Source organism: Erinaceus europaeus, chromosome 2 (assembly GCF_950295315.1).
Source record: "Erinaceus europaeus chromosome 2, mEriEur2.1, whole genome shotgun sequence".
Classification (NCBI taxonomy): domain Eukaryota; kingdom Metazoa; phylum Chordata; class Mammalia; order Eulipotyphla; family Erinaceidae; genus Erinaceus; species Erinaceus europaeus.
Genome location: NC_080163.1, coordinates 124,574,338 through 124,597,513, shown reverse-complemented (window position 1 = coordinate 124,597,513; position 23,176 = coordinate 124,574,338). Strand labels below are relative to the sequence as shown.

General features: G+C 40.3%; 1 protein-coding gene across 1 annotated transcript in view; it reads left to right on the top strand.

The window, feature by feature from the left end:
• The window catches only part of HSD17B2 (hydroxysteroid 17-beta dehydrogenase 2), an 82,168-nt gene that overhangs the window by 21,422 nt on the left and 37,570 nt on the right, over positions 1-23,176 (top strand). The window contains exon 2 of the mRNA XM_060185113.1: positions 20,244-20,456. Coding sequence (XP_060041096.1) covers positions 20,244-20,456 — 213 coding nt within the window. The remainder of the gene's footprint in view (positions 1-20,243; positions 20,457-23,176) is intronic.

Below are 23,176 nucleotides of genomic sequence, written 5' to 3'. Positions count from 1 at the left end.
CAGAATAATGGTTATGTAAAATGATTTTCACATCTGAATTTCTGAGTTCACAAGTTAACTACCCAGCACCACCATAAACCAGAGTTGAGTAGTACTCTGGGGGGTGGGGTGGGGACTCAATAAGTGGTAACTACTTATACATCAATTATTATTCAAATTGTAATTTACTATGCCATATCCAAAGTGACCCTTTTAGGTTAACTGGTAGGATGCAGGTCTTGCATACCTGTGACTCCCAGTTTAATCCTTGGCACTGCATGTAATAAAATCATGCTTTGGCCTCCCCTCCTCCTCCTTCTTCTAGTCTTCCTTGTGCTCCTTCTCCTCTCCCTCTCCCTCTCCCTCTCCCTCTCCCTCTCCCTCTCCCTCTCCCTCTCCCTCTCCCTCTCCCTCTCCCTCTACCTCTTCCTCTCCCTCTGCCTCCCCCCTCTCTTTCTCTGTCTCAAAAATAAATCTTAAAAATGTTTAAGTGAGCTTTTTAAAACCTGTCAATTCATGCCACTCTTCTGTTAAAAATCCAAGGACATTTCCTCTCACTTAGAAAAAAAATTCACAATCTTTATAATGGTTAAAGCGGTTTCTGGACCTTGGCACTATTGACACTTGGGAGCAGAAAATTCCTTGTTATGGGACTATCCTGTGCATTGAAGAGTTTCATTGCACTCTTAGACACCAGGAGCAATGTCCAACTTGTGACAGTCATAAATGTCTCCAGATATTGTTAGTTGTCCTCTGGAAATGGGGTCGGAATGGGAATCTCCCTGGTTGAGAGAAATTGTCTTCAAGTCTGCACGTGAACAGCCTTAAGCTAATGCTCTAATTAACCTCCTGTTATTCTTTTCCTCACTTAATTCTGCCATGACCACAATGACCTCCTTGTTCTTCCTCTAACAATTCCATCCCTGTAAGAGTCTTTGCATCTGCTCTTCTCTGTGCCTGGTGCAGCCTTCCTTGGGAATATCTTTCAAGGACTCCTTGACCTCCATACAGAAAACCCCATCCTTTCCCTCCACTTGAAGTCATTTACATTTTCTTGTGTGTTTATTCAGTTGGTCCTATCCTCCTCTATACTGTAAGGTCCATGCAATGAGGACTTAGATGATTTTATATACAGCTGTGCCCTCATGATCTGTACGTGTATATGTGGCATACAGTAGTTACTTAATAAATATCTGAGGAAAGAATGAATTAATAAAGAAATCTATAATTATTATAAAGTTAGACTGTAAGACACAGAATGGAAAAAGCAGCACATATGTGAGATTATGAAGAAACCAGCCTGATAGGAATATAAGGTAGGTCCCTAAGTTGGAAAAATTCTAAAAAATCTTGGCTTGGTGTAGCCAAATTATAAAGGGAACTTAAATCCTATCCGATTTCTTTTGGGAAAAATAGGAACCAGAGGAGGTTCACAAATAGAAATCTGTAAGAAAGATGAAGTAGGAATGGGAATCCTGTGCTTTGCAGCGAACCTATATCTAACAAAAAAGCTAACATATGGTCTGGGTATGAATGGGGATGGCCAGTAGGATTACTTTCTGGTTGTCAAGTGGTGTTGGGGCATGAATGTTCTAGATTGTTGTGATTGATTAATGTTCATGATGACACCAGTGGGTGTGATGACAGTGATACCAATGGACATGCCATCTGTGTTGGAAGGAACTAGGTCAATGGTGAGGATTGTTAATGAAGCAGAAAATTGAGAAATTCTATAAATCAGCCATCTCTTTGGATTTCAGGGCAGCATTCTAGCCAAATTTGGCAGGTAGCATCTTGAGTCATTATGTGCTAGAAATCATCAAGTGAGTTTTTGACTTTATGTGGGCAGGAATAACATCCTACCAGTCAGAAAGCACCTTTCTGGTGTGAAAGACCCGCAGGCACATTTCTAAGGAAGTCATTTGTTGGTAATGATAGGAGGAACTAAACCATCTTGGGATAATGAAGCTTTTACATAAATCTTTGGGTAGTTTCCCTTCTTTGTGTTATATTAATCTTGAGTAAATTTACTTTTTTATGTAGTTGCTTAACATGTTTTTACAAGTGTTATTTTGCTTGTAACCTTTCTTGTGAAATATATGGCTGGAACCTTATTAAAAGGAATTCCTCCGATGATCTCAGTCATAGACAGAAATTGAAAAACAAGATCAGAAGGGAAAACACAAAGAAGAACTTGGACTGAAGTTGGTGTATTGCACTAAAGTAAAAAGCATGATAGCAGAGGAGGACCTAGTGGGGGTTGAATTTTTATGAAGAAAACTGGAAGATGTTATGTATGCACAAACTATAGTATTTTACTGACACCTGTAAACCATTACTCCCCCAATAAAGAAATAAAAAAAGAAAGAAATGACAGAGAAACATGAATAAACAGAATTCAACCTCAAAAGGGACAAATATACAATTCTACTTATTTAAAGTGGAAAAAATATCAGGTCCCATGAGATCTCAGTGTTAAAGCACAATATTGCAAAGCTTATGATCCAAAGGTTTCAGGTTAGATCCCTGACTACCATATGCCTGAGTTCTGATCTCTCACTCCCATGCAAATAAACAGACAAATTAAAAGAAAAAAAAAAGCGGAGAAAAAAAGGAGGGGGGAGAAAGAAAAGAAAGAAGGAAGGAAGGATAGAGGAAGGAAGGATGATAGAAAAGTGGAAGGGTTCGGTGGTAGCACACCCAGTAAAGTATCATGAGCAAAGACTCAGGTTCAAGCTCCTTGTCCTTCCCTGCAGGGGGACGGGGCGGGGGGGGGGGGAGAAGCTTCATAAGTGGTGGAATAATGCTGCAAGCGTCACTCCTGTTTCTATCTCCCTCTCCCTCTCCCTCCCTCTCTCTCTCTCTCTCTCTCTCTCTCTCTCCTTGTATCAAAGAAAAGCAAAACAAAGACTAGCCAGCAGAAGCAGTGAAGTTTTTGTGTCTCAGATATAACCCTGGTGGCAAAAAAAAAAAAAAAAAGTAGAAATTAGATATAATCAGTCTATGCTGTTAGAAGTCAGGCTAGTGATGCTGATGGGGTGAAGATATCAGGAAAATCTCTGGGAAACTGATGATTAATTAATTAATTAATTTGTTTATTTACTTTTCACCAGAGCATTGCTCAACTCTGGCTTATGGTGGTACAAGAGATTGAATTTGGAACTTTGGAGCCTCAAGGATGAAAGTCTTTTTGATAGTTATTAACCTATTTTCCCTACCCTAATTGTGATGTTTCTTGATCTGGGTGTGACTGCATGAGTAGATTTGCTCTGGAAAATTCTTTTGTAATTCATTCTTCCAGAAATGTTTACTGAATGCATTTGCTCTGTCAGCTCTGTTCTAAAAGCTGAAATACAGTTGAGAACAAAACAGGAACTGTAGTGACATTATAGATTTTTTTGTTTGTTTTTGATTTTTGCCAACTAAGTGATCCTTGAGGCTTAGTGCCTGCGCAATGACTCCACTGCTCCTGGCAGCCTCTTTCTTTCTTTCTTTCTTTCTTTCTTTCTTTCTTTCTTTCTTTCTTTCTCTCTCTCTCTCTCTCTATCTCTTTCTCTCTCTCTTCCCCTCTCTCTCTCTTTCATAATAGAGACAGAAAGGAGTAGGGAGAAAGGTTAAGAGAGACACCTGTGGCACTGCTATAGATTTTTTTTTTTGTTTTTGATTTTTGCCAACTAAGTGATCCTTGAGGCTTAGTGCCTGCACAATCACCCCACTGCTCCTGGCAGCCCCTTTCTTCCTTCCTTCCTCCCTTTCTTTTTTTTCTTTCTTTCTTTCTTTTTTTCTTTCTCCCTCTTTCTCTCTTTCTTTAATAATAGAGACAGAAAGGAGTAGGAAGAAAGGTTAAGAGAGACACCTGTGGCACTGCTCTACTGCTTGTGAAGCTTCTTCTCCCCTGCAAGGTGGGGTAGGGGGGTAGGGGCACAGGGATGAACTGGGGTCCTAGAGGGTGTCCACTTTACTGGGGGTGCCCAATAACATAGTTGTTTTAAACATATTTTATATCAGTAGTGTATCTACAGTTCTTTAGGATTTTTATGAATAATAATGTATGAATATGTTATCAAGTATGGGATTTAGCTTAAAATACAAAAGAAAGAGAAAAGGAGTATGGAGAGGAAATAAATTGAACAATAATTCTTGAAGATAGAAGATAGGTGTATAGTCCATTATCCTATTCTTTCGTAGAAAATAAATTTTTTTTGTTAAAATAGGGTGGGGGAGTAAGAGATCATTCACATGGAAGAGTCCATAGTTTACCATACAAAAAGACCAGGGTTTGAGCCCTATCCACCACATGGGAGCACCAAGCAAAGGGGACTTTTCAGGAGAGGTGGAGCAGCATTGTAGTCTCTCCTCTCCCTCTGTCTTTCACTCTTTATCCAAAGAGAGAGAGAGAGAGAGAGAGAGACAAAGAGAGAGAGAGATATACATACCCTTGGGAGTAGTAGAATTGTATTGGCAAGAAGCCTCAATGATGCTGGGGCAGAGGGGTGATTAAAATAGCGAGAAATAGTAAAAGGGATACAAGTGCATGCTGTGATCAGAGAAGTGGTTATAGAAGCAGAAAAGAAAATCTGAGAGTGGTTATGTGTGTCCTTGGGGCAAGGGTGTGTCTGTGTGTGTTGGCAGGGGTTGTGCAAATGGAAAACTGTAAGAGACAAACTTGGAAATATAGATTAGAATCATATCTTTTTACCCAGAGACTGGGGGGGGGGGGACATGCCCAGGCTCAGGTAGAAGCTTGTGTTCTGACTGCAGATGTCTCCAGATCACATCAAATCGATGGAGTTTACAGTCAACAATATTTATATACCTCTCCTATATTTGGGAGCTACTCTTTTCCCTGATCCAGCTTTCTGGTCCTTCTTCTAGCCATGACATCATCTCCCCAGATAATAATTAGAATCCACTTGCATATCAGATTTCAGGCTCAGGCAAAACAAATAAACAACAACAACAACAACAAAACACTAGTATAGCCACAGGCCCTCTGGAATATAACTAATATATGCCTACTAGCTATCTACAAAATGGAGGACCCCCCAACTCTTCATCAACACTATTCCAGCCTTTAGGTCCAAGATTGGTCAACAATTTGTCTGGCTTTGCATGTTAACTCTCTTTTCAGCCACCAGGTTCCAAATGCTAGGAAACCAGACTTCCCTGCATAGACAACCCCACCAGTGTGTCCTGGAGCTCCAATTCCCCAGAGCCCTTCCCCACTAGAGAAAGAGAGAGGCAGGCTGGGAGTATGGATCAACATGTCAATTCCCATGTTCAGTGGGGAAGCAATTACAGAAGCCGGATCTTCCACCTTCTGCATCCCACAATGACCTTGGGTCCATACTCCCAGAGGGTTAAAGAATAGGAAAGCTATTGGGGAGGGGATGGGATACAGAGTTCTGGTGGTGGGAATTGTGTGGAGTTGTACCCCTCTTCTCCTATGGTTTAGTCAATATTTCCTTTTTATAAATAAAAAATTTAAAACAAGAATCATATCATGGCATATTTGAAGCTGAACTAAAGAACCATGTTTTATTTTATTCACTGGAAACCACTGATGCTATGGAACAGAGAAAAAAGGAGGCCCAGAAGCACCTTTGAGAATCAGAACCAGACAGTGTGAGGGTAGACAATAGTAGGCTAGGGGAAAAGGAGGTGAATGTGAGATACCATTCTAGTGCAATGACTATGAGGTAAGAGAAAGGTGATATTGCTCAGATTATAACATGCTTTCTTAATCAACAGATTATTTTATCGTTTTAGGAAAATATTAACTGAGGAACTACAGTGTGCCCAGTACTCTTTTAGATATGTGCATTAGTACACTAAGCTAGAAAGCCTATGGAGACACTGACCTGATAGAGATCACTTAGCCTCTGTCTCTTTCCTGTCTATATCCTACTCCAATAATCATTAACAGAAGGAGAACAATGGACTTTCTATAAACAGAGAATACAGCCTATAGTTAAAGTACTTTTTATTCGTTGTTAATTTTTTAATTATCTTTATTTTTTATTGGATAGAGGCAGCCAGAAATTGAGAGGAAGGGGGATGTAGAGAGGAAGTGAAATATACACCTGCAGCATTGCTTCACCACCCACAAGCTTTCCACCTGCAGGTGGGGACTGGGGGCTTGAATCTGGATCCTTGTGCATTGTTTTTTTTTTTTTTTTATTTAAATTTTTAATTTAAGAAAGGATTAGTGAACAAAAGCATAAGGTAGGAGGGGTACAACTCCACACAATTCCCACCACCCAATCCCCATAACCCACCCTCTCCCATGATAGCCTTCCCATTCTCTAGCCCTCTGGGAGCATGGACCCAGGGTCGTTGAGGGTTGCAGAAGGTAGAGGGTCTGGCTTCTGTAATTGCTTCCCCGCTGAACATGGGCGTTGACTGGTCGGTCCATACTCCCAGTCTGCCTCTCTCTTTCCCTAGTAAGGTGTGTCTCTGGGGAAGCTGAGCTCCAGGACACATTGGTGGGGTCTTCAATCCAGGGAAGCCTAGCCAGCATCCTGGTGGCATCTGGAACCTGGTGATTGAAAAGAGAGTTAACATACAAAGCCAATCAATTTGTTGAGCAAACATGGATCCCAAGATTGGAATAGTGGAGAGGAAGTGTTGGGGAGGTACTCACTGCAAACTCTAGTGTAATCCTGCTTTCAGGTATATATTTTGCAGTAGTTTATGGATACGTGTGCACATACGCTCTCTCTCACAGAAAATGGTGTATGTCTAGGTTATGGGACTTTGTTAGAAAGTGAACTACCTGAGATGAAATTAGAGTGTACTATAAAAGGAAAGGTCTCACCCGAGTAATGAAGCTGAAGGGTTGTCATTCCACACGTGAAGTCTCTGGATACACTCTGAGGTGAAGCATGTTGAGATGGCAATCGTTGCTTTGGTTAGGTTGTGATCGGCGGATGCAATATTATTTGGTATGGATTGGGAGAAGCATACGGGAAAGTGAGCCCTATCCAAGGGTGCCAGGACTGGGGGAAGTAGGGGCTCTATAGTGAAGATGTGAGGTTCCTGCTGTCTTAGGGTTCAAAAAGACAATCAATAGTTAATATTACCCACCATTATTTGTTAATTGGGTTAACTTTGAAAAGTCCCTTTGTTATGGTTTGCTGTACAGTACCCAGTATCTTGTATATAGCTGTGCTATTGGAAGCTTCTAATCTACTTGGTCTAGGCTTTTGAGAGAGTCCGCATATCAAATACATAGCCTATCTATTAAAAAGATTCAGTTTGTCTTTTGAGAACCTTTGAGACATACAATTGATTTCCCCCTCTCATATTAATTAACTACTGATTTATATGTCTACATTTTGCTAGGAGTGTACATAAACACCATTCCCATCACCAAAGGACCGTGACCCATCCCTCCCGCCCATTGCCACCCCCCACTGGCCCAGGAAGCTACATGTCTACCCCTCACCACTGGGTTTTTACTTTGGTGCCCTACTTACAATTTGATCAGGTCCTGCTTTTAGTTTCCCTTTCAGATCTTCTAAGTCAGCTTCTGTTGATGAGTGGGATCATCCCATACTCATCTTTAACTTTCTGACTTAGTCCACTTAACATAATTCCTTCTAGCTCTGTCCAAGATGGGTCAGAGAAGGTGAGTTCATTGTTCTTGATAGCTGCATAGTATTCCATTGTGTATATATACCACAGCTTTCTCAGCCATTCATCTGTTGTTGGGCACCTGGGTTGCTTCCAGGTTTTAGCTATTATGAATTGTGCTGCTATGAACATAGGAGTACACACCTCTTTTTGGTTGGGTGTTATGGAGTCCTTGGGGTATAACCCCAGGAGAGGAATTATTGGGTCATATGGAAGGTCCATGTCTAGCCTTCTGAGAGTTTTCCAGACTGCTCTCCACAGAGGCTGTACCAATTTACATTCCCACCAGCAATGTAAAAGGGTTCCTCTGTCCCCACATCCTCTCCAGCATTTGTTGCTGCTGTCCTTTTTGATGTATGCCATTCTTACAGGAGTGAGGTGGTATCTTAGTGTTGTCTTAATTTGCATTTCTCTGACAATCAGTGACCTAGAGCAGTTTTTCATATGTTTGTTAGCCTTTTGGATCTCCTCTGTGGTGAATGTTTTGTTCATTTCCTCTGCCCATTTTTGGATGGGGTCATTTGCTTTTTTGAGGCTAAGTTTGCTGAGCTCTTTATATATTTTGGTGATTAGTTTCTTGTCTGATGTCTGGCATGTGAAGATCTTCTCCCATTCTGTGAGGGGTCTCTCTGTTTGTTTAATAGTTTCTTTGGATGTGCAGAAGCTTTTCAATTTGATGTAGTCCCATTGGTTTGTTTCTGCTTTGGTCTTCCTTGCACTTGGGTTTGACTCATCAAAGATATCCTTGAGGTGTAGATGGGAGAGTGTTTTACCAATGTTTTCCTCTAAGTATTTGATTGTTTCTGGTCTGACATCTAGGTCTTTGATCCATTTGGAGTTGATTTTTGTTTCTGGTGAGATAAAGTGGTTCAATTTCATTCTTCTGCATGTTTCAACCCAGTTTTCCCAGCACCATTTATTGAAGAGAGCCTCCTTCTTCCATTTAATCCTTTGGGCCCCCTTATCAAAGATTAGATGCCCATAGGTGTTGGGATTTACTTCTGGGCTTTCAATTCTGTTCCACTGGTCTGTGTGCCTAGTTTTGTTCCAGTACCATGCTGTTTTGATGATGATGGCTTTATAATATAGTTTAAGGTCTGGGAGTGTGATGCCTCCATTTCTGTTTCTTTTCCTCAAGATGGTTTTGGCAATTCTAGGTGTTTTCAGGTTCCAGATAAATGATTGTAGTGTTTGTTCTATTCTCTTAAAGAAGCTTGGTGGAACTTTGATGGGTATTGCATTAAATTTGTATATGGCTCTGGGGAGAATGTTCATTTTGATGATATTTATTCTTCCAATCCATGAGCATGGGATATCTTTCCATTTCTTGGTATCAGTTTCTATCTCCTTGAGTAGCGACTCATAGTTTTCAGCATACAATTCTTTCACTTCTTTGGTCAACTTTATTCCTAGGTATTTGATTGATTTTGCTGAAACAGTAAATGGGAGTGATTTCTGGATGTCTTCTTCTTCAGATTTAGTGTTTGCATAAAGAAATGCCACTGATTTTTGTACATTGATTTTGTAGCCTGATACCTTGCTATATTGCCTAACAACTTCCAGTGATTTTCTGCTGGATTCTTTAGGTCTTTCTATGTATACTATCATATCATCTGCAAATAGTGAGAGCTTGACTTCTTCCCTACCAATCTGTATCCCTTTGATTTCTTTCTCTTGCCTGATTGCTATGGCAAGAACTTCCAATACTATGTTGAAGAGTAATGGTGACAGTGGGCAGCCCTGTCTAGTCCCTGATCTGAGGGGGAATGCTTTCAGCTTCTCTCCATTGAGTATGATGTTGACTGTAGGTTTGCTATATATAGACTCCACTATCTTGAGGAATTTCCCATCTATTCCCATTTTTTGTAGAGTTTTGAGCATGAATGGGTGTTGGATTTTGTCAAAGGCTTTCTCTGCATCTATTGAGATAATCATGTGGTTTTTGGCTTTGCTTTTATTGATGTGATGAATGACATTGATTGATTTACGGATGTTGAACCAGCCTTGCATTCCTGGGATGAATCCCACTTGGTCATGATGAACAATCTTTTTGATGTGTTGCTGTATCCGGTTGGCCAAGATCTTGTTTAATATTTTGGCATCTATATTCATCAGAGATATTGGTCTGTAGTTTTCCTTTTTTGTTCTGTCCCTATCAGCTTTTGGTATCAGGGTGATGTTGGCTTCATAAAAGGTGGAAGGGAGTATTCCTGTTTCTTCAATCTTATGGAATAGCTTAAGAAGTATGGGTATTAACTGTTTCCTGAAAGTTTTGTAGAATTCGTTTGTGAAGCCATCTGGTCCAGGACTTTTGTTGTTGGGGAGATTCTTAATAACGGTTTCAATTTCTTTGTCTGTGATTGGTGCATTTAGATTTTGTAGTTCTTCTTGGTTCAGTTTTGGAAGTGCATAGGTTTCTAGGAATTGTTCCATTTCTTCCAGATTCTCTAGCTTGGTGGCATATAGTTCTTTATAGAAGTTTCGCAGAATTCTCTGGATTTCTGTGGTGTCAGTTGTGATATCTCCTGTATCGTTTACAATTCTATTAATTTGAGTCTTCTCTCTTTTTTGTTTGGTGAGTCTGGCTAGGGGTTTGTCAATTTTGTTTAATCTTTCAAAGAACCAACATTTGGCTTCATTGATCTTTTGTATGGTTCTTTTATTTTCGATGTTGTTTATTTCTGCTCTAACTTTAGTGATTTCTGTCCTTCTGGTTGCTTTAGGGTTCCTTTGTTCCTCTTCCTCTAAGTCCTTGAGGTGTGTAGTAAGTTCGTTCATTTGGGCTTCTTCTTGGTGTTTAATATGTGATTGTATAGCTATAAGTTTCCCTCTCAGTACTGCTTTAGCTGTGTCCCAAATATTTTGATAGGTTGTGTCTTCATTTTCATTAGTTTCCAGGAACATTTGAATTTCCTGTTTGAGTGAGTGTCTGACCCAGTGGTTCTTAAGGAGCATGTTGTTTAGTTTCCAAATTCTATGTCTTTTAATAATTTTCCGTTTGTTGTTAAAAGTTAGTTTTACTCCACTGTGGTCTGAGAAGATACTTGGGATGATTTCAATGCTCTTGAATTTATTGATGCTGTCTTTGTGGCCTAACATGTGGTCTATCCTTGAGTATGTGTTGTGTGGATTTGAAAAGAAGGTGTATTCCAGTTTTTTGGGGTGGAGGAGTCTGAAAATGTCCAAGAGGTCTAGTCTGTCAATCTCTTCATTCAATTCTCTTGTATCTTTATTGGTTCTCTGCTTTGTTGATCTGTCTAAGTGTGAGAGTGGGGTATTGAAGTCTCCCACTATTATTGTATTACTATTGATGTATTTTTGAAATTCTTTCAATAGGTGTTTAATGTATTTAGATGGTCCCTCGTTGGGTGCATAGATGTTAATAATTGTTAAGTCTTCTTGGCTGATTGATCCTCTTATCATTATGTAATGTCCTTGCCTATCTTTTATTACTTTATTTAATTTAAAATCTATCGTGTCTGAGATGAGAATGGCTGTTCCTGCCCTTTTTTGTGGACCGTTAGCCTGTATGATAGTTTTCCATCCTTTCACTTTAAGTCTGTGTTTATCTTGTTGTGACAGATGTGATTCTTGCAAGCAGCATATGGTTGGGTTATGTTTTCTGATCCATCCCCCCACCCTGTGCCTTTTGATGGGTGAGTTTAAGCCATTGACATTTATTGATATTATGGATTTAATGTATTGTAGTGCCATTGTTCTAAAAAACAATTTGTTTACTCTGATATATTACAAGTATTATAGTGATGTTCTTGTTTATAAGAGGTCTTTTAATACCTCTTTCAGGGCCGGCTTGGTGATAGTTGCCTCCTTTAACTGTTGTTTGTCTGAGAAGGTTTTGATCCCTCCATCTAGCTTGAATGAAAGTCTAGCAGGATATATAATCCTTGGTTGAAACCCTTTTTCGTTCAGGGCTCGATAGATATCTTGCCACTCCCTTCTGGCTTTTAGAGTTTGAGTTGAAAAATCTGCAGAAAGTCTTATGGGTTTTCCCCTGTATGTGACTTTTTGTTTCTCTCTTGCAGCCTTTAGGATCCTTTCTTTATCCTTACTTCTTCTCATTGTGACTATGATGTGTCTTGGTGTTTTCAGGTCTGGGTTGATTCTGTTTGGTACTCTCTGGGCCTCTTGCACCTTGATATCCTTTCTGTTATTCAGGTCTGGGAAATTTTCTTGTATTATTTCCTCTAGAATGTTTGCTTCCCCTTCCTCTCTTTCTTCCTCTGGCAGGCCAATTATACGAATGTTACTTCTTTTGAGATCATCCCATATGTCTCTGTTGTTGTTTTCAGTGTCTCTCAATCTCTTTTTAAGCTCTTTCACCTCTTTCTTAGTTTTCTCTAACTCATCCTCTGTCTGACTAATTCTGTTTTCTGCTTCTGTTAGTCTGCTTTCCCTTGCCTCAGCTTCTTTCTTCATTACAGCTATTTCAGCTTTCAGTTCTCTAATTGTCTCAAGATAATCAGTATTTTCCTTGGGGGTCTCAACTGTTGTTTCCCTAATACTGCCATTTCTTTCCTCCAATGTTGTTTTCATTTCTGTGATTAATAAGTTTATTATTGCTTGCATACTTTTCTTATCTATGGTTACTTCTGACTGATTTGTGGTTTCTTCTGGGCTCTTGTCTTCATTCATTGGGGTAGCAGTTTTATTTGTTTTTAATCTACCCATTTTTTTTTAATTTATGTGTTTCTCTCTCTTTTTTTTTTTAATGTTCTGTTGTTCTTCAGTTGTTGTGTTTTGAGCACAAGTAACACTGTACTAAATACCTTTATGACAATTGCACTCACCAACCTCCGGAATAACCGTAGCAACTGAAGTAAGTATTGAAGGAGTTTAATCGTTACCAGTTAGCCAAACAATTTCTCCAGTCCGTGAAAAAATAGTAACCAAATCCCAGTGAAGAAAGAGAAAAGGAAGAGAGGATAGCAAGAATAGACAGTTATGCAAATCTACTATCCAGTGTATATTCTAAGGGTAACAAGAGTGTAAAGGGAACTAGAGCAGAGATACACACATAGAGAGTCCACTCTGGGTCAGATTTCTTCCCCAAAGTAATTCACAAATTCAGAAAGGCAAAGAAGAAAGAAGTGTATGACAAGATTAAAAAAAAAAAAAAAAAAAAAAAGAAAAAAAAAAGAGAGAGATAGAGAGAGATAAGAGAGAGAAAAGGGAGAAGATAGGAAGAAGAGTTGTAATTAAAGAGCAGTGCGAGGAACTTCCCAAATGTATATCAGTGAATTAAAAAAAAAAAAAAAAGGAAAAAGGAAAAAAAAAACAAAAAAAAAAACAAAACAAAAAAAACCCTGTTTGGTGGTATGGGGTATCCTGCTAGTAGCTGGTCCCAGGCACTGCTTATGGGGGGGGGGGGGGGCGGCGGGAAGGATGTATGCTTGAAAATTAAAAGGAAGAAAAAAGAATTTTTTCCCCTACTCTAATTCTTAACCCAAAGTAAGTTATAGAAACATCCTTGGTATGATCGTTATGGCCCCTTATTGGCTGGCCTGCTAAAGGCAGAAAATCCTATTGTTTACACGAGATGTGTCCGGAGCTCAAAGGCTAGCCGCTTCTGCTTCTCCGGGCGCCATTTTCCGGGAAACCCCGCCCTCCAGACTTTTTTAAAGGATTTCTCAAAAATGAAAACTAGCTCCAAGTCCTTTGATCCAATGAGAGCTATACTCAAGAAGTCTTTGGATCCACCCTCAGGGTCGCGGTGGACCCTGGCAACTCCCAAGAGGCAGCCCCCCGAGCTAAAGTGCTCTCTCCGGGTCCTCTGCCCGCCGCGCTCTGCAACCGGCGGAGGAGCCGCCTTCCCGGGCGGGTGGAGGACAATGCCCGGCGCACTCGCCTTGACTGGCGCCGCCTGGGAATTCTGGAGCCCCGCTAGTCCGTGTCACCTTTGCTCTAATTGTTAACCCAAATTAAACTGTAATCACTTCTTTGGTGCCCCCCCTTATTGACTGGCCTGCTAAAGGCAGAAAATCCTACCTTTGCCGACGATGCTATCAGAGCACTCCGGCGATAGCTTTCTTATTCTTTATCCCTCTCTCCTTGTGCATTGTAACATGTGCTATTAACCAGGTGTGCTATCACCAGGCCCCTCAAGTACTCCCCCCCATTTTTGTTGCCCTTGTTACTATTGTTATTGTTGTCATTGCTGTGGTTGTTATTGGATAGGACAGAGAGAAATGGAGAGAGGAAGGAAAGATAGAGAGGGGGAGAGAAAGATAGACAACTGCAGACCTGCTTCACAGCCTATGAAGTGACCCTTCTGCAGGTAGGGAGCTGGGGGCTCTAACCTGGGTCGTTACTCCTGTCCTTGCGTTTAGCACCATGTGTTCTTAAGCCGCTGTGCTACTGCCCAGCCCCCTAAGTACTTTTTTTATTCATGACACTTGTCACTCTTTATTGAAGAAGTTTACTTAATGTTTGTCTTCCATCTAAACTAGGATTTCTTTTTTAAAAAATTTTTTATTTATAAAAAGTAAACATTGACAAAACCATAGTATAAGAGGGGTACAACTTCGCACCACCAGACCTCCGTATCCCATCCCCTCCCCTGATAGCTTTCCTATTATTTAACCCTCTGGGAGTATGGACCCAATGTCATTGTGAGATACAGAAGGTGGAAGGTCTGGCTTCTGTAATTGCTGCCCTACTAAACATGGGCTTTGACGGGTCGATCCATACTCCCAGCCTGTTTCTCTCTTTCCCTAGTGAAGAAGGGCTCTGGGGAATCAGAGCTCCAGGAAACACTGGTGGGGTTGTCTGTGCAGGGAAGTCTGGTTGGTATCATGCTAGCATCTGGAACCTGGTGGCTGAAAAGAGAGTTAACATACAAAGCTAGACAAATTGTTGACCAATCATGGACCTAAAGGCAGGTGAGGCATTGGAGGTTCCTCCATTTTGTAGACAACTAGTAGGCATATTTTAGTTATATTTCAAAGGACCTGTAGCTATACTAGTGTTTTTTGTTTGTTTGTTTGTTTGTTTTGTTTTTGCCTGAGCCTGTAATCTGATATGCAAGTGGATCCAAGTTATAACCTGGGGAGATGATGTCATGGCTGGGAAAAGGACCAGAAAGCTGGATCAGGGAAGAGAGTAGTTACCTAATATGGGAAAGGGGTATAAATATTGTTGACTATAAACCCCATCGATTTGATGTGATCTGGGTTCCATAATCAGCTTAGGAGCCTGAGTGATCTCTGCATCCCTCTAGATATGAGCTCACATTCTGTGGTTATGAGTAGGAACATTTCATGCTGTTCCAGTATTGACCCATCTTCCTCAGGTATAGCACAGACTATATTGTCCATCCTCCCTTTGGAGGATGGAACATTCTCTACCATTATTGATCCAAGTTGAGGGCAAGGTCCTATGAGGGCGCACAAAGGGTCCATTTGTTGTTCCTGATAGAAATGACCAGAAACAATGGAGAGAGGGATTTATTGGAGTTCTAGGCCCATCAAGTCTATTTGGGAATCTTAGGACTCCCTGATTAGGGCCCAAGCTGGTGGAATGGCCTGATAGTGACTAAAGAGTCACTGTTAAAGTATGCCAGTCTCTTGTCCTTATTCAGCTTTTGCAGTCCTTGCTTTGCTAAGGTTAGCTTTGGAGTGAGTGAGAGAACTGTAATAAGAAGTAGGTGAGGAGGGTATCTAAGTCTAAGTGGACACTATTTCATTATGAACTTTATACTGACTCACTACAGACTATTGTGTATTTTTGCTTTCAGGTATATATTTTGCCATAATTTATAGATACATGTGAACATATGCTCTATCTTATGGGACCTGGCCTATATCTAGGCCTTGGGACCCTGTTAGGAAGTGAACCTCCTGGAATGGAATTAGAGACTACCATGAAAGAAAAGGTCTCACTGGAGTGATAAGGGTGAAGGGTTGGCATTCCGTGCCTGACATCTCTGTACACAGTCTGAGGTGAAGCATGCTGAGATGGTACTTGTTGCACTGATTAGGTTGGAATCGGCGGATGCAATATCATTTGTCCTGACTTGAGAGAAGCATGCAGGGAAGTGAGCCCCACCCCAGATAAACCAGAATTTCTTAACCTCAACACTATTGAGATTTGGGTTGAGTAAGACTTTATGGTGAAGGGTGCCTTTTGTGGGATGTTGAGCTGTGTCTTTGGTGCTAACCCACTGGTTGCTAATAGCAATTCTAGAGGTGTGACAACCAGAAATGTTTCCAGACATTGCCTGACAGCAAGCCATCAATCAGATATAAATGAGAGAAAGAGAAATGGAAGGGAGAAATAGAGGAGAAGTAGGTATTTATGCAGTACTGCTTCATCATTCATGAAGCTTTGCCCCTGCAAATGGGGACCAGGGGTTTGAACCTAGGTCTTTGCACATGGTAGTGTTAATGATTTACTGGGTGTACCACTACCAGAAATCTGAAGGTTATTTATTTATTTATTTTTATGATTTACTTATTTTGAGAAAGGAGAGATAGAGATAGAGGGAAAGACAGACATCTAGAGGACTAGTTAACTTTTTTTTTTTTTTTTTTAGCACTGCTCAACTTTGAGATTGTTAATAATTCAACCTATAGCCTCTGGAACCTGATGCATTCAACTCTAACAGATTGATCTATCTCCCCTTGTCCAGGACGTATCTTTCTTTTTTGAGTGATAATGACCACAGGGTCATTCAAGACTATCCTGAATGACTGAAGAAGGAAGGAAGAGTGGGAAGAAGGAGGGTGGATAGGGACAGTTTCAGAAACATCAGAATGTTAAAAGTGAAATTTAGGGAGAGCCAGGGAACCTTTTTTTTAATTGTGTTTTTACTTGCCTGTTATTTTTCTTTATAATATTTATTTATTTATTCTTATTTTGCATAGAGTTAGAGAGAAATTAAGGAGGGAGGGGACATAGACTAGGAGAGGGTCAGAGACACCTGTAGCACTACTTCACCACTCACAAAGTTTTTCTCCTGCAGATGGGAATGGGGTGGTTGGTCAGGTCCTTACACACTGGAATCTGTGTACTCAACCAGGTGCTACACTATCCAGTTCTCTCTCTGTGTCTCTCTCTTTCTCTCTCTCTCTCTCTTCCGCTCTCTCTCTCTTTCTTTCTTTCTTCCTTTATTTATTTCTACTTTTTACCATCAGGGTTACTGCTAGTATATACCAGTTGCAAAGCCTAACCTCTTCATATCATAGCCCTTTTGTAGGCATCTATCACAGTGAGATGAGAAATTGTTCCCACATGTCAACAACTCTACTGTAAACCACTAGCCCTTCCCTCCAATAAAATGACAGAATAAAAGGTTAACAATCATATGAAAGAATCATTCATAAAAGTTATGCTCCAGGGAAAAAATGTAATTTTTTTCACTAAAAATTGGCATGAAAGATCTGCCTGTTTCCAAGATTCACCACCCAACTGTTACTATCCTTTGAGAGTGCCATAAATAAGGGAGTGGGTGTTAGTATTAGTGATACAGCTATTACATGTTTACTCTTCCTGGATCAGGAACTGAGCCATTGTTTGTCTCTCAGAGAAGTCTTTAAATAGATTCTAATTTAATTTAATTTAATTTATCTACCACTTTCTACCTTTATTTTGTTGTGAGCAGGCAAGCTCAGCTTGAGAATGGAGATCTGATAGACTGCTCAGTTCCCTTTTAACTTAATTTATTTATAAAATAAAAGATAGAAAATGTCAACAAAACCATAGGATAAGAGGTGTAAAATTTTACACATTTCCTACCACCAAAGTTCCAAATCCCATCCCCTCCACTGGAAGCTTTCCTATTCTTTATCTCTCCTAGAGTATGGACCCAGGATCATTATGGGATCCATTTCCATACAGAGAATGGGGCAGTCCCTACCATTGTTGATCCACATTGAGGGAAACGTCCTATGAGGGCCCACAAAAGGGTCCATTATGTTGTTCCTGATGGAGATGACCTGTGACAGTGATATATTAGATGTCTGGGCCTGTCATGTCTGTGTGGGAATCTCAGGATTCTGAGTACGGCACTGGGAGACTGCTTAATTCTTAAACCAGGGAAGGCAAAGACTTTTCCTCTTTTGTTATCCACACACATTTCCAGAAAACCTTGGCCTAGATGACTTTTTAAATATTGTGTCAGAGAATACATGTGCAATTTCATTGCTTCAGGTGGTTTTTTAAAAATAATTATTATTCAGATATAGGGGAAGGGAGGGGAGGGAGAAAGAGAGAGAGGGGTAGAGAAATAGAGGAAGAGACATCACAGCACTAGATCTTTCTCCTGTGTCACAGAATCTCCCATGTAGTGTAAAGGCTCAAACTTAGGCTATGTGCATGGTAAGGCAGTTGCTCTACCTTGTGATATAAATTTATAGCCCTTAGCCCAGTTTTTATTATACATTTTTTTAGAGAGAGAATATAAAATACTGCTCCACCATCTATGGAGTCCCCCATGGTTCTCCGATACAATGTTGGTGGTCAAAATCAGGGTCTCTGTACTGGTCCTGCTCAACCATATCAAATCATGTTGTATCTGTACTGGGTCCAAGGTGATTGTGTCCTATTCAAAACAACATTATTCATAATGTTCTTAATCTAAGACCCCCTCCAACAAATGATGGCATATGTTTCAGTTCAACATTGATACTCCACCCCTGTCCAGGAACAGCATAAAGAAACACACAATTTTCCCACCAGTTTCTAAAGTATACAATGTTGAATTCTTTAGAATTAAAGTAATTTACATTGTTTCAATCTTGTAGGTAAATTGATAAATCATTAATAATTTAATCACTCTGATCTTGAACAAAAGGATACTAGTCCTCATTGTTTGTTCCAAGCTGATAGATTTTTTAGATCATTAGAGATAGAATGATCTCTGAGGATGTAGTTTAAAACAAAACACAGAATTTCTCCCACTCTCCACTGGCGTAGGGCAATCAACTAATATTTGGAGAACTTTGAATCAGTTATCCTTGTGATAGAGAACTCTTTTTAAAGGATCCGTATCTTAGCATCCTCTTACATACACATCTAGTCAGTACATGCACTTTTTAAAAATCATAATAACATGGTTGCAACTTTATGTTGGCCTTTTTTGTATGTTTTATTATTTATTCACTAATTTTTTATATTTATGTACTTATTTATTTATTGCAGTGCTGGAAATCATCCTCAGAACATCACACATGTGGATTGCACTAAATCATCTCCCTAGTCCATTTTTTCCCCTATGTTTTACAGAATGAGAAAAATGTAGTGTGGGAGGTAGAGCCAGAGAAGGGAGGACAGAGAGAATGAGCACAAAGCACTGCTCTATCATCCACAGAGTTTTCTTTACTGGCCCCATATGATGACAAAGTGATTGAACTCAGAATCTCATGTATGCAAGGCTGGCCCTCTCATGTTAACTCATTAAACTTATATTCAAGGAACTGGCTAGAATTTGGTGCCCATGTAATTTTTACTAAGTTTGATCATTTTCAGAGGCTAAAACCTTGCTACCTTTTACCAAAAGCTATACTATTATGGGCTTTCAGGACACATTGGTGAGGTTGTCTGCCCTGGGAAGTCAGGTTGGCGTCATGGAAGCATCTGAAAGTCGGAGGCTGAAAAGCATTAAGATATAAAGCAGAAGGGGTTTGGGCGGTAGCGCAATGGGTTAAGTGCACATGGCGCAAAGCACAAGGACCAGCATAAGGATCCTGGTTCGAGCCTCCAGCTCCCCATCTGCAGGGGGAGGGGTTTGCTTCATAATGTCTGCAGGTCTTTTTCTTCCCCTCACTGTCTTCCCCTCATCTCTGTCCTATTCAACAACAGTAATATCAGTAACCACAACAACAATAAAAAAAAGCAACAAAGGCACCAAAAGGGGAAGAAAAAATAGCCTCCAAGAGCAATGAATTCATGGTGCAGGCACCGAGCATGAGCAATAACCCTGGAGGCAAACAAAAAAAAAAGACATAAAGCAGAACAATTTGTTTAATAATCAGGACCCTAAAGGTGAAAGTATAGCAGATGCAATTTGGTCTTCATGTTGGAAGATTCTATTTTAGGTATAATTCAAGGAGCCCATGACTTTACTAATTTTTGACTGAGCCCAACAGCTAATATGCAGCTAGGCTAGAAGTATTATCTGGGAAGATGGTATCAGAGTTGAAAGCTGTATCAGGGCAGAGAGAAGCTCCTCAATATAGGTATAGTATATAAATACTATTATCTGTAAACCCCATTGATCTAATCTCGGGCCCATGTCTGTTCGTATTTAGCGCAGAAGTCTGTGTAACCTGCATCCCCATCAGTCTGAGCACTCATTCCATGGTCATAGCTAGGAACATTCTAGGTTGCATTAATTTCAGGACCAATTTTCCTTGAGTGGCAGGGTATGTTGACCCAGCCTCCTGAAAAGGAAATTTTATTTTCATGTCATCTTATCTTCAAATTTCATATATCTACATTTTGCACAACAATTTTCCAAGGTTTACAGTACACTTTAGAATGGGTTGGGTAACTGTCTTATATTCTCCAGAGCACATGGAAAATCACTAATCACATGTGGTGTTTTCTTTAGGATACCATTTCTCCTTTCACTTTACTTGAAGCTTGATTTGTAATGTCTGAATTCCTTGCAGGCAGTGATTCTGGGATTGGCCATGCTTTGTGCAAGTATCTGGATGAAGTGGGCTTCACTGTATTTGCTGCTGTTCTGAATGAAAATGGATCAGGAGCAGAGGAATTGCGAAGAACCTGCTCCAGGCGTCTCTCTGTGCTCCAACTGGACATCACTGACCCAGAGCAGATAAAAGAAGCCCACAGTAAAGTGGTGGAAAAGGTGCAGAACAGAGGTACTGCCTTTGTTCAATAGCATCCCCTGTTGGTCTTCAGCCTTCTCTTGAAGGACCCTCTCACGATCCTGCTAACAATTACATCTTCCATAGAGACACAGCAATTACAATGGCCTCTACCCTAGAGCGGTAGGCTTGCATAGATCTGCAGATGACAAGAATGAATCAGCTTTAGGTTACTCTCCTGTTTATCATCATACTCCTTATCATTCCACACTTCTTCCCCCACCAGTATTAGCATGTACTAGACTTAAAAAATTGTTTTATGACCATTGTCATCTCTTAGCCACTGTCTTTACTCTTCCCCTTTCTTCATAGCCCAGATCTTTGAACACCTGTTTTTATCTCTTTGTTTTTGATCCAATGTTGACTCTCACTGTATCTCCCTAGTTGGTCTGACCAAACTGTCGGTATTTTCCTAACCACCAACCCTTATGTTCTCAACAGTATTTTACTTTACTTATTACACTGTGCTGGGGAAATGAACCAAGAAACCAACCACATATGCTATACCACTAAACATCCTCTTACTTAGTCTTTTTATTCTATAGATTTTAAAAAAATAGAGGAGAAAATGAGAGATACCATAGCACTACTCTGCCATATATGCAGCTCCCCTGATGTTGTTCATTGTGCTTCTATCTGGTGCTGACAATGGAAACCAGGGTATGATGTATAGAGTAAGGTATGTGTTCTATCCACTAGCTATGTCCTGGGCCATTTTATAGTATTTTTAAATAGGTTTCTCACTCTTGTCTGCCTCAGCCTTAGGCTCCCCTGTGTTCCACTGCCCTTCTGCCTCTCCAATCTTCTATTTGCTTCTCCTGGTTGGCCCTCTTCCTTTATCCCCACATGTAATATGAATGTTTTCCAGGGCCCCATCCCAAACTTCCACTCCAAACTTCCTTGTCTATGGTATTTTTTCTCCTATGCTGGGGTTTCTCACCTGGGAGGGTTTGAAAATGTTCATGCACAGGTCCAAGAAAGATAGGCTACCCAATTTGAAGGAAGGTCCAGTGGAAAATTATGTTGGGGACTCTTGTTTTCCAAGTGATGAAGCGTTTCAGATGATAACAGCAGAAAATTAAACCAAGTTCAGGCTGCACACCTCAGACACCTTCCAGCCAATTAACTCTGCATTTACATAAATCATCAAGTGGCTCTCCCACCTCATTATGTCACCAAACTGCTGTCATCATCTTTCCCCCTGCTGCTTGTCTGTTCACTGTCCTGCATCCCCTGTTCAGGCACTGGCACTGCCACAGAATCAACCACTCAAATTTAAACTTTCAGTTTATCTCTAATCCTTGTGAAATCAAGGCCCCAAATGACTGTGCTGTCTGAATGGCCTTGGGAGGAAGAAAGTGATAAATCTGTTCAACTTGAGATACCAGTACTCTGCCAGTCATGGTATGATAAATATGGAAAGTAAAGGGGAAGCAATCAGGACTCCCGTCCCCACCCTTTTCCTACTGACTTTGAGCATGTGAAGCAATACAGTTAAGATTAGACTTTATACTTAGAACAGGGGTGGGGATGCTCCAGCCTTTGATTGTGTATGTCCCACTAACTCATTTGGTCTGACTTTGCCAAGGCAACCATAGACAGAACTAGACTCAGTAAGTGCTAATTTTTAAGTTGATATTTTTGTATGGCTTGTAAAAGATCTTATAAATATTCAGTAAATTCAGAAACGTAGTTCCCCATTCCTTTCCTAGAAGGAAATTTAAGACCACTTGGTCCAGGAGATGTGAGGATCAGAAAGAAGGATGAGGACCTCTCCCTACATGCCCCAAAATGTAGCCTCTGGCATTGCATCCCTCTCCCATGATAGCCTGCACAAATACTCCCTTTAGAGGCCAGGGAGGTTGATTTGTGTAAAGAATTACTTCCTCATTTCCTCAGGTTCAAAGTTTATTTGCTGGAATCAAATTTGTTCCCTTTTTGAAAAAAAACCTCATGTTTGACTTCACCTGCATTCCACTGGTCCTATGTCCTGTCAATTCTACATCCTAGAAATGAATCATCTCAGTCTCTTTTAGGCAGCCATGGCTTAACACAGGCACTTATTTATCTTCTGGGCTACTGCAAAAGTATCCTTGAAACTGGGATTTTTTTTCCTCTGGTACTTTCTCATCAGAGAACAACCTTTGAAATGCATATGTCCTACAACTTCATCAGTCTCCCCAAAACTCCTTCACATCAAAGCTTCCATATTTGGAATTCTTTCCATGAATCAGGCTTGTGGTAGAGGCTTTGCTTTGTCTCCTTCAGTGGTTCAGTGATTCTGCCACCAAATGAAATCTAAAACCAAAGTAAGAATCTGAATATTTTTTGAAGATAGTAGCCTCTGCCAAACCCTTTATCTAAAAAGCCTGTCTATCTATTCAGTTAATTTTTGAATGATTTCTCAAGTAGAAGGTTCCAGTTCATATCTGTGCCTCTTACAAAGGCCTCTCTCTTCCACTCCCTTTCCCAAATGCTTTCTTTTTATTTAATTGCAGACTAATCCCACAGAAGACCTTGCTCAAACATAGTATTTTCTTGCATGACCTCCAGGTAATCCATGTTGAATAGTTCACTTTCTAAAAGACACTCTCTTGTTATAACTTGCACACACAGTACTACATTCTAATAAACATCTATTTTTCTCACCAGTAAGTCCCTTTAAATAATAAAAATCTAGTGAAGTAAATTTAAAGATCTGATTAGCTTTATTT